The following is a 15,543-nucleotide window of genomic DNA, read 5'->3' as shown; positions in this document are numbered from 1 at the left end:
TTAATAACCACATTATTAGCAATTGAAAAATATGTCCTGAACTTCCACAGTAACTTTAGTACTTAATGTTTCTGGACAAGTAGATCCATTTTTATGTTATAAAAAGTTCCACATAAGAAATTGGCTTGAAGGGAAAAACGTTAAAAACTCCCCACTTTCACTTAGAAATCTATATCTTATGTCTGTTTTACAAATTTATCCAGTGCCTCACAACAGTTATAAAAAACAATTTTAATAAGGAGTAATTGATGCATCAGGCTTAGTAATGAATTGTAGAGCTTTCATTAATATAATGTGCATCAGCAGTTGTGGAATGAAGGATCCTCCTGCTTATGGAGGATTCTGTAAGTGATTAGCTAGTACTTGCAGCCTTATAAATGGCAGTTGCCAAGAATGACATCTTTTTTGCCTGAAAAACAGGAGAGAGGAGGAGCTACCTGCATTCATGCAATTTAGATTTAGTGGCAAAAGATGTGTAGTTAAAAGACAGAGAGGATGCTTTCACAGAGTTTCTCAGGTAAGCTGGAGGAGCCTGGAACTTAGCAACTTTTGTCAAGATGAAAGGGTGACAGTGGAAAAAAAACAGAGAAGCTTGCATTGTTCAACTATCGTTGAAGTGCCTGTTAGACAAGTGTATGGAGATCCCTCTAGTCACAAGAGCTTTCAATCTGGCACACTTTTCTAGAACTATATATAGTTTCCCTTGGTCAGCTTGATGCTGAAAAGTAGAATGCTTACTCTTGATACGGGAACATGAGTTCTAAGACATTTGTTATCCATATGAACTGGTGAGACTAGAATTAGCCATAAAATTCCTCTGAGATAAACATGAAATTCCAAAGTTTGTATAAACTTATTTTACTCTTAGGTGAGGAAAACAAAAGTTAAAAGTTTAATTCCCTTTGACCTTCATTCATGTTGTGTTGTGCCTACAACTTCTTAAACTTGAGTACAGAATGTGCCAGAAGAGACATATTAGAGTGAGTTCCAGGCTTTTCATGTGTGGGCTGAAATCTGACCATGCAATGTCATTGGACCTTAGTGTCTGTGCTTTCACTTTAGTGGGAGTCAGAAACTGAATCCTAAAGGATTTCAGAATTTTTCAGAGACCGCTATAAGGGAAACAAAGTCTCTGAGAATTTAGAATTAAATGTGTCCTAATGGAATATGTAAAGTGTCACTCTTCCCATTACATTAGTAATGGGAAGCATGGAAATAATGAGATGAAACAGAAAACGGTTTCTGATGTTATTTCCTGAGAAGTTTGTGCCAAAGCTTCACTGAAGTTTTGAAACTCTCCAGAGTTTTATGGGCTCCATTGGAGGGGGGAGTTTTACAGACCAAACTCATTTTTATCGTAAAATCAAAGAATTAAAAGATTTAACAGCTTTTCAGTTTTGGTTCTGCTACTTTATTTCATTAAATGGGCACTTCTGTATGATGAGAAAACTCCAAAATAAGGAATTAATTGCTTTTGTACTCTCTCAGCTCTCCTGTACACTTCAGCATTTCCTTTTTGTAGTCTTCCATCTTCTAATCTAAAACATCCTAGTTCAACAAATATGCATTTGATTTTAAGCATCTAAATTATTCAGCTTATAGAAATAGAGGTAGTTTAGAATTAGGCACTTCTGTGAATTTAAAAATGCATAGAACTCACTGATCAAAACCAGAGCAAAATTCAGCTGGTTTTCTCATTTGAAATAGAAATCAGGCTTGCTCTGATTCAATGAAGTTCTAGATTGAAGTTGGAATGATTGGTTGGAGTTACAGTTTTTTCATGGGTCTAGTAAGTGCAGCTTTTCTGCAAGCTTTGACTTAAGTCATAGCTAGAAATGTTAGAGGAGAGTCAAGTCAGAGGAAATGTACACAGGAGATAGCACTTTCCAAAATTGTTTTGTATTATGCTATTGGGAAAGTAAGCTGGTGCCCCATATTGATACCATGACTTCCCAATCTTAAAGGATCCTTTAGGACAAGGTAAGACTTCTCAGCTTTGTGGAGCTCCTTGCTGGTGAACATGTAAGGCAATGAACATGAAAAAAAATGCATGAAAGGTAGGTGGATTCTTCACCTCCAAATATAACATAAAAATATAAATAACTATTTCCGCTGAGTAAAGAGGCCATGTCACATCCTATTAGCACTTCCTAGTAAGGAAGAAAGCAAAGGGAAAAAAAAAACATTCAGAACTATTCTAGGAATCAGTTTGCTTTAGTTCAGCTCTTAGAATAAGTATGTTTTCTTCAGCAACTCACATGTTCTATTCACCACCAGTCCCAACATTTCAGTGTTCTTCTACCCATGCTTCCTCCTCTATCTATTCTTTTCAGGGAGGCTTGGCACAAGGGAAGCAGCTCAAATGCAGTCAGTCCTTAGTTTGCCTTCAAGGCACAAATGTCACAGTCTTTAGTCTCTACCCAAAATGGACAAGAGTAGCTGTGGTTCTCTGAGCCTGTGAAAGTGAGTAGTGTTGAAAGTTGCTTATGATGGATTACGAGTTTGTCAGTCTCTGTCTCCTGTGCCTTTTTCCAGACCCTTTGACTAGATAATACAGCTCAGTTCAAAAGAGCAAATTAAGCTTTTGAATGATCTGAATGGATGTCATTGAGCTTCTGTACACATCAAAATGAGGGAAGAGTGTTAATTTATACTTTCAAGGACAACAGATATGATTGCACAGTTCTTCAGGCTCAGAAATACTTATGTCACTCGGGAAGCAGTAGTAAGAACACATTTTGCATTTCAGTATTTGAAACTGTCATTAACAAATGAATATATCCATGGAGAAGTTTTAGGAAGTACACAGGCAAAAATATCCAAGTGAATGTTTTTCAACTTATTTTTGTTTTTTTCATTTATTCTTTGTCTTCTGCCCCAAACTATACTTTGATAACATGGCTCGGTTCTTCTGGTAGCTGATTATCATCCTGCTTCTACCTCTAATGAGAGACTTCAGTACTGCAGAACTCTTATCACAGTTTATCACAAGAGATTTTCTAGAGCAGGATGAGTGCTGTGCACAATATATACCGCATTGCTCAACTTTATTTCTGAGGAAGAGGGGAGACAATTCATGAAGGAATCTTCGAATCATCAGACCTTATGCCATATCAGCATTCTAGTGAACAAATTCATGCTATCAAAATAAGAAATGCAGTTGACTTTAATCTTTCTACTGTGAGCTCTGTTCTTAACTTCGGGAGAAACAGTTTTCAGATATGAAGTAAATCAGTGTCAGTTTTAAAGCAGGCACAGAGTTTTCTTGACTTCATTCTCCGTTAAATACAACAACTTAAAATGCAAACAGAAGCTATATAAATGAAATTGGAGAAATAGTTGTTTAGGAGATGTGTATAAAATAGTGAAATGCCTTAATTATAGCTCAGCAATCTGAAATATATAGAACCTTATTTACAGTAATTCTGCTGGCAGTGTTTGTTAACTAGTCTAGTCACTTAATGGATAACAATGAATGATTATATACAGTACCAGTCAAGTGAAGCAGTGTAATATTAAATAAGTATTTTGTCAAATGGACACTCACAGAATTTTACTCTCTCAAATGGGAAAATACACTTATGGAAATCAGGTGCTCAGAGTTGGTTGCCAGAAGTCTGGACATATCAAATAATAAGCTTTTGGGAAACATACTTGTGGGAAACAAATAGGCAGTAGGGAGTTTTATCCTACAAGAATATCACGTCTGTGCCATTTTGCTGATTTCAGGCTTTTAATTTGGAAAAGCTGGGACTGGGTCAAAAGTCTCCATGTGGAACCCTCACACAAACACTTCATCTTCATTACAGATAGTCAGCTTGTAATAAAGGGACTGCAGTTTACAAAACAAATGCCTATTCTTCTTAAATTACACAGCTTGGTTGTTTGCTGGTCTTCTGAATTGCTGCTGCCCATCTGACTATATTCTCCTTACTAAATATGCTGTCATATGTCCTTACTTCAAAGAAATTCTTCTATCTTTATTTCAACAAAAAGAAGTTTTCTTGACATAGGAATATGTAATAGCTGTGGCAGTAAGAGTAACATTCTGCTGATGCACCACATACCACAGCTAGGAATAAATTGTTGGCCAATTATTTTTTTTTAATATACAATATTAATTACTTCCATTGAAGGGAACACTGTTCATCAGCAAAGTTTCATCCAGCAAGCTTTTTCTAGAAGATGTTATCCAGTTTCCTCTCCAATATGCATTCCTTATAGTCACTCTATTTCAATTACTGTCATATGGTGTGAACATGATATATATGAATATGTAGGCCACTTGGGCAGTTTTCCAGTTTCAAAGAATATTCATTTGTAAAGAGCAGGCATTCTTAAACACACAATTTACAATGATATTTTATCACAGAAGCTAATAGATTTTACTAGCCTCTGATAGGAAGTGTCTGTTGATAAGTTCCTGCAGTTACATCCTGTGGAAGGATTGTCTTCTTGTTAAGGCACAAGACAAAGGAGCCATGAGGTCTGGGCTCTAATCAAGAGTTTCCTACAGCCTTCCTGTGACCAGGAATGGTCAGTTGAAGTTCTGGGTGCTGGTTCTTACCTTGGTAGAATTTGGTGTTATCACTGATAGAATTGAAAAAATACTTTTTCAGAGAATACCGAATTTATTAGTGTACTTATTGTGCCATAGAACAGTTACTGTTTCTCCTATAAAAGCCCCTAGAAATACAAACATAGCTGTACTTTACCTAAGATGGATACCATACCTTCCATGGTACTACCCATGGAAATTTATTTCTAACAAAACTCAAGAGACGCCACAAATTGTACCTACATTTCTGACTTAATCCATTGTTTCTCCATCAAAACAAGCATTATTGGAATGTACTACAGTGGTGATAGAAGTCTTTATTGGTCTAAATAGGGACTTAAAATTCATTCAGTTTTTCAGTGGCCTGGACTCTAGCCTTGTTTCTGAATGCCAGGGCTCCCCAGCTGGTCATACCAAATTAAAAAAAGAAGCACATTCAGCATGGGCAGAGCAATCCTTTTGACTACAGTAGGATTATTCTTAGGAGTAAGGACTCTGGGCCTGGTATGAGCGAGATCAGCTACCAGAATCATATTTTATGAAGACCTGTGGTTACTGTTTCTAAAAGTAATGTTTTTCTAATTCGAGAGAGATGGTAGTTACAGGGCTGTGTTTGTAACTTGCATGCAATGAGCACATAAGTGAAGCCTTGTTCAGTTTGTGAATGCTTTACAGTTTTTTTAATGAGAACTTAACATTTCTTTCTAAGGAAGTCTCATATTTTCTAAAACTAGAGAGACTATCGGATTGTCTAGTCTGACTAAACAAGATGTAGAATATTACTGAGCATAATCAGTTCTTTGTTGAAAGTTTATCTTCCAGAAATACATCTGATTTTGACAGAAGCATCAAGAGACAGAATCCACCATTTCTCTAGGCAGTTCCTAGCTAACCTCTGGCTAAAAGAAGCAAGTTACTTATCTATTAATTTGCCGAGTCTTAACTTTCAAATATTTATTCTTCTTTCATGATTCATGATTTGCTTACCTCTCTTCCTTCCCTAGATTAAATGCTGACCGCAGTTAGGATGGGCGCTTTCAAAAGAAGTTAACTGGTTACTCTGGCCACAGAAAAGGACAGTTTAGCTTTTCAACACATTTTCTTTAGTGACTGTCTGATCCACAGATCTGGGGCAAATCCATCCAGCTTGCTACTTTTTACCCAGGAATAGAGGAGACAGTAGTTCAGGGAAGGTCCTCTACCAGTGAGAATCTGTATCAGACCTTTGCACACCTCAGCACTGGAAGCCAGGGCAACTTCTTATAGGGAATGGATGTGGTAAAATATTCAATAGGTAGAACAGTAATAATTATCCAACTCTATTAAAGGATTCCAAAGAAGAAAAAATAAAACAAGTGCATCTCAGGATCTTGAGTTGCACTGTCATAAGGTGAAAATAGTCCAATGTGAAAGCTAGCAACATCAAGCACTGAACTGAGTAAAATTTACATTGTTTTATGGGGGATTACATTTTAAAGGAGCTAATAAGATTTGTCTTTATGTATTTATGTGTCTCTGTTTTCTTAAAATGCAAACAAATGACATTTAAAGCTTGTGCTGAAGTTTTGAATGTACAGATCACTGTGTTCCTTTCATATATGTTGGACTGAGAAGCTTTGAAGGAAACTCAGACACAGGAAAGATGAAAATTTGGCATTTGTACCTTTTAGATATATAATGAAGAGAGAGATGAAGAACTTTTTTATATATCCAGATAGAATTTCTGCTGATCATTGTTGAGGGCAGCTTTAATTCTAAATTTCTATAGTTATCTTTTTTTTCTACATTGCTTCTACTTTTAAACATCTGTCTTACAGTAGGATGTGTCAAATGTTTAAGTGAATTCTTTTCTTCTAATGACCTCACTTTTTATGACCTTTTTTAATTAAAGAAAAATCAACACAAACACAACAAATCGGAACAGATCCAAAATTAATTCTTTCTGCCATGATCAAACACTTTGCATTCCTTATATGAGCACAAAATTTAAGGTAAGGAAAATTAAATTAATGCATTCTGAATGAGGGAATCTCAATTTATAACTTTTTTTTCCCCTGAGATTATGCAAAAATCAAAGCCATCAGGGCTGTGAAGTCAAAACAGGGCCATTCATGTGTATATTTTTAATGATAGGTCTTAGAATGACACAGAGATTGAAGTATTGGATCAGTCAACAGTTCAAATATTTAAGCACAGTGGTTTGTAAATTCATCACTGTGTAACACCATTGAGGAATTAAGTTTATATCAGAAGCAAACTCACTGCAGTAACCAGATCAGTTTCCAATACAACGTGTCTGACTGTCTGTCTGTCTCTCTCTCTCTCTCTCTTTTTTAATATCAGCTCTCAATCTCTAGTGTTCACTAATAAAAATATTTTAATAAGAGATAATACAGTAAACTAAATGTCTATAGGTGCTTGAATCAACTCTCTGTCTGTGTAATTGCTAACACTTTGTTCAACCCTTTTTAAAATTGCTATTAAATCTCATTCTCATTTTCTGTATTAATAGAACAAGAATTCATTTTTAGTGTAACCTCAAAGCAGTAATGAGCATTGTTAACATGTAACAACAATGCCCAAGGGGAAAGTTTTCAAAGCCAGTCTAACCTTAAGGCTTTTGCTATTGATGTACTACAGAGCCATCAAGCCAAGGGCTGTTAGAGCTAGTCCATTTGGAAAGCTCAGCTTTATATTTCTGTTTAATATATTGGAAGAATTATAAATGGTTTTGGTGGTGACCTAGGAAGGATGGGAAATTTTTGTTTAATAGCTTAAGAACAGGGGGGGAATATTATAAAAATAACTGTACCTCCTGCTCATTATAAAGTGTACCACATCATGCTTTTGTTCTGATGATTTTGCTTCCATACAGATTTTCATAAGAGGTTAATGAGAAAACATTAACAAGGCATGCAGTATTGCACATGGGCAGGGGAGCCGAAGCATAGTTATGTAGTTAAAAGCAAACAATAGATGTCACTTTCAAATTGCTTTTTCAGAAACCCAGTTCTGCCTCCTTGAAGACATATTATCTATCTTATTAAAAGCAGGATATCATTTATGTATAGTAAGAAAAGGAAAACAAGTTGTCTAAAGCTATAGTGCTTCATTGATTTCAACTAGTTTCAGCTAAACATCTCAGTTACAGTAAACCAGTCAATAGCCTACAATTTGGAAGTCCTGTGTGAGTTGTAGTGTAGGGGTAAAATGACATCCTTGAAAGCTAGAATTTCAGTCTGGGTCTTCAGGTTAGCAGTATGTTGTGTAAGTGCTTTGAGGAGGTCCTCCTCCATGTACATTTGAAGAGGTTCAGAAACAGTGTATTACAGAAGTGATCCACAATAACTTTGTTTCACTTTGTGGATACTATGAAAAATAGAAGGATACATTTTAGGCGTAGGGTAGGTATTTTAAGAGAGACGGATTCCTATACTCTCTAGGAATCCTGATGGTGAGATACAAGTGGTCTCTTATTCGAATTTGATTTGTTTGTAAAATGAATGCACAGATTATTGTCACTTAGCTATCTTAATTCACATCACTTGGTCACACCAGTGCACTTTCCTTGGGTATAAGTTAAAGGTTGTTGTGTCCTATAACAGCTAACTGTTAACGGAGAAGTTCAGTAATGTCAAAACTCAAAAATATTGACAGTTTAAGAAATGTACTGCGTGTTATATGCTTCTGGTTTGGGGGTATTTTTGTTTGTTTGTTTTTGTGTTCTTTTTTTTTTTTTTAATGGTTGGAGCAATCCTATTTGTTAAGTAGAAATCAGACCATTGCAGTTTCGTAATATAGATGTTTTTCACTTCAGAGCTGGGCCTGCTGTTGCTTTTCAGTAGAATAGTTGCTTTGTGTATTAGGAAGGGACTTCATAAGAGGTTACTCTTAACAAGAGACCTCTTATAAGATTTTATTTAAAGTTTATTTTAATTTTCCAAATCAGTGAAATGGAGGTGAGATGTTGAACCTGAGAGCAGGAGGACTAAGTTCGTAAAAGGTATGAATGAAGGCTTTATAGGTTTTCTTCCACCCGTCTTTCCAGGTCACTCCACTCAACTTTCCTGCAAGAAAATCTCTCTTGAGGTATATTCCATTAACTGAGTGTACAAAATGATCTGAATTTCCATATATTCCACTTATCTCCTAAAAAGATGTTTTTTTCTCTTTGTCTGTTGCATAGGGAAATCCATCCCCCATCCCTATTCAGTCGTCATCTTGTTTGCAAACATTGTCAAAAGGGTGATTAATGACAGTAGTGGAAGGAGGAGCAATCCATTTTTCTGTGACCACTGGGCTGGTGTTAGATGGTACAGAATCTTGTTAAGAATCTGAATGTGTTATGCATGTATTTCATGTGACTTAGTGCTAATTATTTATTCTGTGGACCTCATCTGAAGACTGAAAGCTACTTGTGGTAGATATTTCCTTTTCTCTTTGAAAATTCTTCCCCAGAGGCTTACAGAAATTTCTGAGAGACTCTGTCCTCAGCAGACCAGTCCCTGTATGGCCTGTCAGTGTGTTCAGGACCTCAAAGTGTACAAATTAATGTAGTTGGTTTTACTTTTACTCCTGTGCTAGACTTACTGTCTGATATCTGATTTATAGGTTCTCAACAAACTTGAACCTTTCCTGCTCAATAGTCATTCTACTTTTTTTTTTCTTCCATAGCTGCCTCAATTTGTTTTGTCAGTTCATGAATTGGAAGCAAAAGAAAGGCAAAATCTTGATCCACTCTCTCATGACCAGAGTCTGATTATATTGAGTTATTCTCTAGCCGTGCACCCTATTTCTTTAACAACTGTTGCCCTTCTGCTATATTAATTCATACATATCGCTGACTTGATTTTCCATGAACTGCCTGCTGCAGATCTCCTCTGGTTCACACAAACCCTTGTTCATTTCTCCCTTTGGATTTATTCTTTTGAAGGAATGAATGGATATGAACTTCTACTGATAAATGCATGCATTTGAATCTGTGACTGATTTGTGGCTGGATTATTTTTGATTACTTTTATCTGTAGTTGATTTGCATCTATTTGGCTCTGGCTGGCTGAGGATAACACATGGAATAAATGAATAACTAAATGACGAATAGGCAGGGAGAGAACAGGTGAATGAATTGGTGATAGGGAAGGAGAGCAAGACTAAACAGAGAGAGATGGGTAAATGGTGATTAAGAAGTACAGAAATATAAGGAGCAAGCAGAGATCAAAGTAGAAGAAATTAAAAGGATTCAAAACTGAAAGGAATAGAAAGTCTGAAAAGAATAGAAGAAGTGAAAAGGAAATGAGTAAGAACTTGGTGCCCGATTAGACTTACAGGAGTAGAAATGGGATGTTTTTAATTGTATGAAAGGGCTAAGATTGTTTACCACTGAAGTGGAGAGTTTGTACAGGAAACCATGGAGCAAAGTTCAGAGTTGAGATGATGTACATGCGTTATTCATTTCTTCTCTGCTGAGTTGTCCTAGCCTCAGAACAGTGCATCTTTTGATCATTTGATCAAGTTAAGTCTCTGCTATAGGACCTATGTACTCTGAACTCGTATGAGCAGTGTTTCTTTACCTTTTGCACAGCTTTTTATGAATACTCCTAGTAAGCTTATTACACTGAATCCTCATTCTCCTCTTTCAGATTTGCTGGTATTGGTTAGCATTTGATTGTGTCCTCCATTTGGATCTTCATTCTTTTATCAGCATTTTCAATTAATTAAAAAAAAAAACAACAGCAAAACAACTAAGCAACACAAACAAGACTATCTTAGACTAGCCATATTGAAGCTCCTATGTTTTCCAAGTCCACTTCCGTGTTACTGCCTGTTATCTCTTGTCACACTGCATCTCAGATGCTCTATTAGCACCTGCAGGCAGAGTGCACCACTGCTTTGTGTTACACGTCACACACGTACGGCAGAGCACAAACAGTACCAAGTGTGAAACTTCGAAACCAAGTCTGAGGACTGAAAATCTTTGTTATTACGTTACCTGCTCTCTCAGGCATCCAACCTCTATTTGGCTTCATGTGAATTTTTCACTGTTCACAAAGCATCAACAATTGTTGCCCACCGTATTTTATTTTCTCCATTTTTTATTGAGCTTCCAGGTGCTGCTGATTTGCCTTCTGTCTCTCTGTTTTTTACCACTGTATGTGAAACTCTTAATGTAGTGCTTAACTTTAAACAGATGACGGTGTTTGTAATTATTCTCGTGCTAATAATCAAATATGTGGTTAAAGTGCCTCACTGGTTTGGTCTTAAGGGAGTAAATTGCTACCACTCTGTTTTCTATCTCTCACAAAAAGAGTTCTTAGTCTTAACTGGAGCTTCCAATTGCTAATGGACAGCACATTACCAGCAGTACTTATATGGTTTGTATTGGTGCTCCTTGGCCCATCTGAGAGTGGATTTTCACAATAAATGCAGAACAAAATCTTGTCATTCCCAGCCCCAAACATCTTACAGCCTATGCTCACAAGACAAACACAGAAAGAAATGTTAAAAAATGTAAAACGATAGCACAGAGAATGACATATCAAACTTCATGTGAGTTTCACAGTGCTCAGTACATATTATTGTTGGAGATGCTGTTACAGCTGAGGCCTCTCAGGAAAGGACGATTGCTCAGTGGTTTAGGCAAGGCATGAAGATTAGCTTTTGTTACTTGTTTTGAATCCCCGGACACACATGGAAGCTGGGACACTTCTCATGGTGATGTCTGTCATTCATCCCGTGAGGAATGAATTACAAAATTTGAGATGACAATCCTTGACTGGAAATATGTCAGTGTGCTAAATAAAAAAATACCCATCAGAAAGCAAAGATAAAATTTATAGTAGGATAAGTTCTTGGAAAATTTTATTGATGATTTTTTTCCTCTCTCTCACTTTCTTTTGTGTGTGTGTGTTGTTTTTGTTTTTACAGCAGTTGTATGCTGCCCAACTTGCTGCAATGCAAGTATCTCCAGGAGGCAAGATACCCGGCATATCCCAGGGTAACCTTGGTGCTGCCGTATCGCCTACCAGCATCCACACAGACAAGAGCACAAACAGCCCTCCACCCAAAAGCAAGGTACTGTACCAGGCCCAGTGGCATAGCATTCCTGACAGCACTGACACTTGCATGTATATATTTTTTTCAAAGGTTATCTGTGTGTCTCTTAGCTTTGTTTTGATGATGCCTATATGAAATAAAAGAATATTCTTAGTGAGCTCACTTGCAGTGCCCTAGCTATCACACTGTGATTTCCTCCTTCTTCATTAACGGGTAGTGGGCAGAGTGATAGGCCTCCTATGCCAGCACACAACTGCCATTTCTTTTCAGGACTCCCAAGCTGCAGTCAGATCAGCAATCTAGAAACCAGCAGGTCATCCCAAAGGTAGCCAGATCCTGTCCTGGGGCACTCTGGGAGTTTATGGAAGAATGAGTCTCTGAGGCAGTGTGTGTTATGTTTTAGACTAGGATGAGATCTGCTTACACAGAGAAGATGAATAGTCTTAGCCATAGCTGGCAATCAGATCTGCACTCATTTAAGAGGTAGAGTTAGCAGCTTGCAGTCACAACTGTATAATGCTGACAGTACATAGCCAGTTATAGTTATAAAAAAAAACACACTATGTCCAAGGGAAGATGTGCTCAGTATACACCTCATCCAAGCAAAAGTAACCAGTCAGAATTGAATGGCACTTCTTAGTTGTTGCAAAATAGTTAGGAAGAATTTAGCTAAGAAAAGCAGGCAAGAAGCAGTCCCGTTTGGGTGACAGTAAGAGCATGATAAAATCTGTCCTTTCTATTTTTTTAGTGTCCTCTAGCATGCTGTCCATGTCCTTTATCATGTCAGAAAAGATTCCTCGAATTGACAATAGCATCTTGTTTTTTTACCCTAACAGTAAAGTAGCCCAGATTAAAAATAAAAACAAGCAGACAAATGCATAATACCATTGTCAGCTCAGTGAGTCCAAGGATAAAATAAATGGTGTGGAACCAGGGGCTGTTGTGTTAACAAATCAGTCTTTAGGTCTTTGTTTCTTCCTTTTCTCCTCAGTAGAGACTTTCTGGATTCTTTTAGTTTATCCTTGGCTTGGCCTTTTCTTTTATATTCTCTAGAGCTAGTATCACAAAGCCATTCAATGCCTGATGGTACTTTTTTTTTCCTGAATGTTAAGTCTATGATTGACAAGAGATTTTTGTGCATTTTATGAGGGGTTTTTGTGTGTGGCTAGTGGCTTGCTAGACCCACTAGACTACATCCCCTTGCTGATTTTGGATCTCTTGTGTGCTCACAGGATGTCTGGTGAGATCTGAGGTGACACGGCATTTATTTTGTGTCAATTGTGGAATTTTAAAGCCTTCTGTATCTACTGGTAACGTCAAGCACAACCATCTTGCTGGCAGCTGTCAAGATCAACTCTGTTCTCTGTTGTGTTTTATTGCTTTCTCATTCTCCTAGGTGTTCCAGTGCCTTTGGCTTGCAGTCTTGTAGGACACAAACAAAACTTACTTGCAAATTGCAGGAAAAAAAAAGAGTGGGCCACAAGGAAAGGAAGGGGGCTCCAAAAGGCTGTAAAATTGTGCAGCGTGAGCCCTGTGATGCATGCTGTTTTCAATCTGCTGTGTGCCAGTTGGAAGCTCAGAGAGAGCGCGAGAGAAAGAGAAAGGATAATGCTGAGAAATGATAGAGTGGCTGTGACCTCCAAGCTCAGCCTGGAAATCCAAGACATTGATTTCACTTAGCATTCCTGCTGAGAAATCCGGCGGAGTTCAGTTGTAATAAAAGAACAAGATTCTGTTCTAATGGTAATGGCGTATGACAGACATACCACTTTGTCTGTCCTCAGCACCAGAGAGAGGAGAATTGGAGAAAGGTCACCTGACCCGCCTGTGGTGTTGTGCGAATGCTATACTGAGCTTTGAACTCCAGCCTAGAAGCACAATTATTTATAATGCTAAATGATAAAGGAACCTTTATAAAGCCTACAATAATTAGAATAAAGCTTATACAATAGTGCCATGGCCTGGCTCAGAAAACATGCTGGCAAATCCCTCATGGTGGCAGAAACTGAAGCTTACATGTTGAAACTAAACACCTCTGTCTCTGTGGGTCTTCCTTGGCTTTTGCAGAGCATGTTTGTCTTTAACATTTTCAAAAGCATAATGTTTGCTGTTATTTTTTTATTAATATTTTTTCTAATCTGTTTTATTAACCCCAGCATCAACTTGGTTCACAAAGTAAGTTCGTGGTGGTCTTTCTCACTGTTGCAGCATGTCAGACCTCCACAATGAGCAGTTTAATGCCTTAGACAAGCTCTCAATAGATCCTGTTTGCTGAATCTTTATTTTCAGCCCACAGTTTACACTGGCGCAGCTTTGGAAATACACTCAAGTGTTTGGAGACAAGGAGACAGCCTTACCTGAGAGCATGTCAAGCTCCTGGCAAACATCTAGGTCACTCTGAAAAGCTGTGTTTTTTCCCTCTTGTATAGCATTAAAGTTAGTATGCTGCTCTTTGCAAGGATTCTTCAAAGTCAGCTTCAGCAGCAGATGGAACAACTGCTGGCTCTAGAAATGCTGAGAAGCATCAGAGGGAGTTTGCCAAGGATCATCCTTTAAATCTAGTAAGACTTGAACACATCCCTGAAACTCCTTTAAGACCTTGGCAACTCCCATTTTGGCAAACCTTTTATCAGCGGCCCTCACCAGTGTTTGAACACTGAGCCGGGCAGGCTAACCTGGCGTGTTCTGTTCTCTCATCCGCCTTTCAGCAGATGTGACCTGGAACAGTCAAATTCACTTCCTAGGTTTCTGTACTGTAACTTTTAGGAAACCATAAAGCAGAGATGCCATTATGCTGCGCTGTACACATTCTGTCAAGTTTTGGTTAGGAAACTGAGCTGGTGTCGTACATTCTTCCAAGAAGAAATCTCTGTGCCAGAAAAATTGATTTAAGAAACAGAGCTGTGGAGCCTGTCCAAAAGAAAATGCGTGTGTCTTGCGGAAATGGATTTTAACACAGCTTCTTCTTGAGCAGTTTTAAAAACAGCCGGTATGCTAATCATACCATTCAAATTTACCAAGGCCTCCTCCACAATCCATTTGAAAAGCAACTATCTTTTAAGTTTGCCAAATTGTGCTGGATTTCCAAAGTCTGTCTTAAGCACATTTTCCCTTTGATCCTGTAAATGCATGCATGCTGCTCAGCTTGGGTGTTCAAGGTGGTTGCATGCTCCCAAGTAAGTAGGGGAGAACGCACGAAGGTGAAGATAATGACTAGGCAGGATAACTTAACCAACCCATCTCGTGGCTAACTTCAAAACTCTTGCTTGAACAGAGCTATCCAGGGTGGGAGGAGGGGAGACACTGTTATAGAAAGTACATTTATCTGAGCAGTGACCCTTACCATGGTACTAGGATCCTCACCTAACAGGTGCCATCTTCACTGAATTCATGTGAGGTACATCATGCTCTTGAATAAGCACAGCAACATCACTCTCCCTTGTAAACAGCCAGGGCTCTGTTCAGTCGTGATTTTTTAATGTTGCAGGTATAAATATAGCATCTAGTACCTGTGTGATGTACTGTCCTAGCCCTTTCCATGTAACCTTTCAAGTACAGTAATTCTGGAGTGAATTTTGAGTGTAGCTCATAAATGTAGCTAAATGATTCCCAGTATTTCACAGAGTACAGTGTGTTGTCTGTAGCATCTGCTGAAAAAAAGGAGCAGGAGAGAATTCCTGGGCAAATTTCTTTTAACCTTATTATGACCTCAACCCTAACCTTACTCACAGTTGTGTCTCTGTCAATGGCAACAGCACATGGGTTGTCCAGATCAATTTTTTTGTTCTTTTCAAATACTTCTGGCAATGATGTTACTATTTGCTCAGCGGTAGCACCTGGGAGTTGTGACAAGGAAAGGAAATGTGTTTCAGACAAGCCAGAAACAGCACTAAGCAGTTGGATATACACAGGCGGATTCTCTTCAGCTGCAA

The 15,543-nt window shown here is 37.9% G+C and overlaps 1 protein-coding gene across 5 annotated transcripts in view; it reads left to right on the top strand.

The window, feature by feature from the left end:
* Positions 1 to 15,543, top strand: part of SOX5 (SRY-box transcription factor 5) — a 621,758-nt gene that overhangs the window by 555,282 nt on the left and 50,933 nt on the right. For all 5 annotated transcript variants that reach the window (XM_065742493.1, XM_065742491.1, XM_065742494.1 and 2 more), the window contains one exon: positions 11,483 to 11,629. In XM_065742493.1, coding sequence (XP_065598565.1) covers positions 11,483 to 11,629 — 147 coding nt within the window. The remainder of the gene's footprint in view (positions 1 to 11,482; positions 11,630 to 15,543) is intronic.

This window comes from Cyrtonyx montezumae, unplaced genomic scaffold (assembly GCF_038088225.1).
Source record: "Cyrtonyx montezumae isolate F1298 unplaced genomic scaffold, pur_monq_1.0 scaffold_3, whole genome shotgun sequence".
Lineage (NCBI taxonomy): Eukaryota > Metazoa > Chordata > Aves > Galliformes > Odontophoridae > Cyrtonyx > Cyrtonyx montezumae.
Note: the sequence above shows the minus strand (reverse complement) of the source record. Positions and strands in the feature narration are given on the sequence as shown.